The sequence below is a fragment of the Henckelia pumila genome, chromosome 4 (genome assembly GCF_033568475.1).
Source record: "Henckelia pumila isolate YLH828 chromosome 4, ASM3356847v2, whole genome shotgun sequence".
Classification (NCBI taxonomy): domain Eukaryota; kingdom Viridiplantae; phylum Streptophyta; class Magnoliopsida; order Lamiales; family Gesneriaceae; genus Henckelia; species Henckelia pumila.
In genome coordinates, this window is record NC_133123.1 from 85,614,518 (window position 1) to 85,617,705 (window position 3,188).

At 37.5% G+C, this 3,188-nt stretch overlaps 1 protein-coding gene across 1 annotated transcript; it reads left to right on the forward strand.

Annotated features, from left to right (window-relative positions):
- The first annotated feature begins 232 nt into the window (after positions 1-232).
- LOC140861359 (uncharacterized) lies at positions 233-2,152 on the forward strand. The gene is made up of 3 exons (XM_073264374.1): positions 233-426; positions 1,108-1,235; positions 1,326-2,152. The coding sequence occupies exons 1-3, from the start codon at positions 233-235 to the stop codon at positions 2,150-2,152; spliced, it is 1,149 nt and encodes a 382-aa protein (XP_073120475.1).
- The last annotated feature ends 1,036 nt before the right edge of the window (positions 2,153-3,188 follow it).

Below are 3,188 nucleotides of genomic sequence, written 5' to 3' on the forward strand. Positions count from 1 at the left end.
CATTCCAGCCTGAACCGTCTGACCCCAACCGACCCTAAGGCACCCTAGGAAACCTCTGGACCGAGCCATCAGCCTTAGACCAGTCCATATCCAAAAAAAAACGTGAACATGAAACAAACATGGAAAAATTCGAACCCTTCAAACCATTTTCTGAAAAAATTTGAAAGTTTTAATGCATACACAAATCACACAATTATAAAACTGATAGGCACGAAAAAGTTGAAAGAAATTCATGCCTTTCACCGAAAATGGAGAGAAAAACGGGCGTGAGACGACTCCGGGACGACGGGACGATGAACGACCAAGTTTGAAGCTTGAAGAACCGCGGCTATGGCTTCCTAAGGGTTTCTGTCAATGGAGTAGAGGAAGAGAGGTTGAGGTAGACGCTCGGTTGAGAGAAAAGGGGAATGAGGCGTGGAAAGGGGGGTTGGGCGCTTAGTTTGGTAGATTAGGATTATAATTTAGGTAGATAATATGTTAATAACTAATTAGGAGATATTAACAACCTAAAAAGATCTCCTAACTAATTTAAATACTAGCTAACTTAATAAAATATTTAAATCCCGAAATAAAGAATTAAGGGAATTTTAAAGATAATAAAAAGTCATTAAAATGGCTTAATTTGGATAAAAATGGACTCCTAAAATTATATAAAATTAAATACTTAAAATTTTGAGATAATAAAACTCAAAATAATATTTTAGGGCTCTAAAAAGGCTCATGAAATAAATTGGATAGAAAGTTGTCATCTCGTCCGTCCCTGGTCCCGTCTACGCGATCAAATAATTAAAATATTGAAAATCATAAAAATTACTAATTATGGGTTAAATGCTTAAAAATAAATTAAATCATGCACAAATAATTCACATAATTATTTAACCCATAAATCTAAAATTTAAATAATTAAATATCCTAATTATGCATGCGGATTTACGTATTTAAAATACCGGGTGTTACAGAGTTTGTATATTTTGGCTAACAGACTTTTTGTACTCATTACGTGATTTGTTTCAGAAATGACTTTTGCTTCAAGTGAGACTACTCCGGTTGCCCCTATTGTCATGGTTCCACACCGTCTCGTGGTGCTTCCGTTCCTGTTCCTAACAGTCACGGAGAAAAGCCTGAGAAGTTCACTGGTGTGGACTTCAAGAGTTGGCAGCAGAAAATGCTCTTCTACTTGACGACGTTGAACCTGACCAGATTCCTCTCGGAGGATGCTCCTAAGCTTAAGGCGGGTGAGAGAGATTTTGAATCCGTCAGTGATTTGGAGGCATGAAATCATTCTGATTTCCTATGCCGAAATTAAGTACTGAACGGATTGGCAGATTCGCTCTACAATGTGTACTGCGAAAAGAAAACGGCCAAAGAGCTGTGGGAATCCCTTGACAAAAAGTACAAAACCGAGGATGCGGGGGCCAAGAAGTTTCTTGTAGGCCGCTTTTTGGATTTTAAGATGGTGGATTCCAAGCTGGTTATCAGCCAAGTTCAAGAAATCCAAGTGATTCTTCACGAGATTCACGCTGAGGGGATGACGTTGAGAGAATCCTTTCAAATGGCGGCCATTGTTGAGAAGCTACCACCGGCATATAAGGATTTCAAGAATTACTTGAAACACAAGCGAAATGAGATGAATGTTGAAGAACTCATTGTTCGACTTCGTGTCGAGGAAGACAACAAGAGCTCTGAAAAACGACTGTTTTCTCTAGTTGCTGCTAAAGCAAATGTTGTCGAGCATGGCCAAAGCTCGAGAAAGAAACATTTCAATCCTTCGAACAAAAGGATGAAGATGGGACCAAAAGGAGGCATTACGAAGAAGAAGTTCTTCGAGAAATGCTTCAGCTGTGATGGTACTGGTCACAAGGCCTCTGAGTGCAAGAAGCCAAAGAAAAATCGAGAGTTGATTATGGTGGAGAACATATCCCATGAGGTTTCAAACATGAACCTCTGTGCTGTCATTTCTAAAGTTAATCTGGTTGCTTCAAACCCAAGGGAGTGGTGGATTGATACTGGTGTCACTCGCCATGTTTGCTCTGACAAAGAGATGTTTGCAAATCTTGAGGAATCCGAGAACAGGGAAATGCTGTTCATGGGAAATTCTGCAACTTCTGAAATCAAGGGACAAGAAAAAGTGGTTTTGAAGATGACTTCTTGAAAATATTTGACTTTTGAACAATGTGTTGTATGTGCCAAACATCCGTAAGAACTTGGTGTCTGGGTCACTGCTTAACAAGCATGGTTTTTGCATTGTGTTTGAGTCAGATAAAGTTGTTTTGTCTAAGAGTGGAATGTTTGTAGGAAAAGGCTATGTAAGCAATGAGTTGTTCAAACTCAATGTAATGGCTATTAAGCCCGTGATCAATAAAATAAAATTTTCTACTTACTTGCTTGAGTCTTCCAATTTGTGGCATGGTAGACTAAGACATGTTAATTATGATGCGATTCATAGATTAATTAACTTGAAAAGAATTCCTACATTCAAAATTGATACACAACACAAATGCAAAACTTATGTTGAGGCAAAACTAACAAGATTATCTTTTCAAACAATTGAAAGAAAAAAATGAACCCCTTGATTTGATACACTCTGATCTATGTGATTTAAAAGGAGTACAAACACGTGGTGAAAACAAATACTTCATTACTTTTATTGACGATAGCACAAGATATTGTTATGTGTATCTTTTTAAAAGTAAATATGAAGCTATTGAAAAGTTTGTCCACTACAAAAGTGAAGTTGAAAACCAACTTAGCAAGAAAATTATGCAATAAGCAAATTGAGCAGATTCACGAGTAATCCAGGAGCTGAACACTGGAAAGAAATTATCAGATTGCTAAGGTATTTGAGATACACTTGTGACCATGGGCTGCACTATACCAGATATCCCGCTGTTATCGAAGGATACAGTGATGAAAATTGGATATCTGATATGAAAGACTCAAAATCTACAAGTGGATTTGTATTCACTTTAGGAGGTGCAGCAATTGCTTGGAAATCTTCTAAACAAACTGTAGTAGCTAGATCCACTATGGAATCTGAGTTTATTGCACTTGATAAGTGTGCTGAATAAGTTTAATGGATGCGTCTTGTAGTGACCCTTACCCGGATCATCTACTAAACAGAACTTATGCATGCAATTAACTTAATTAAACAGATATCAGAATGAAACTGCGGAAACCATAAATAATAT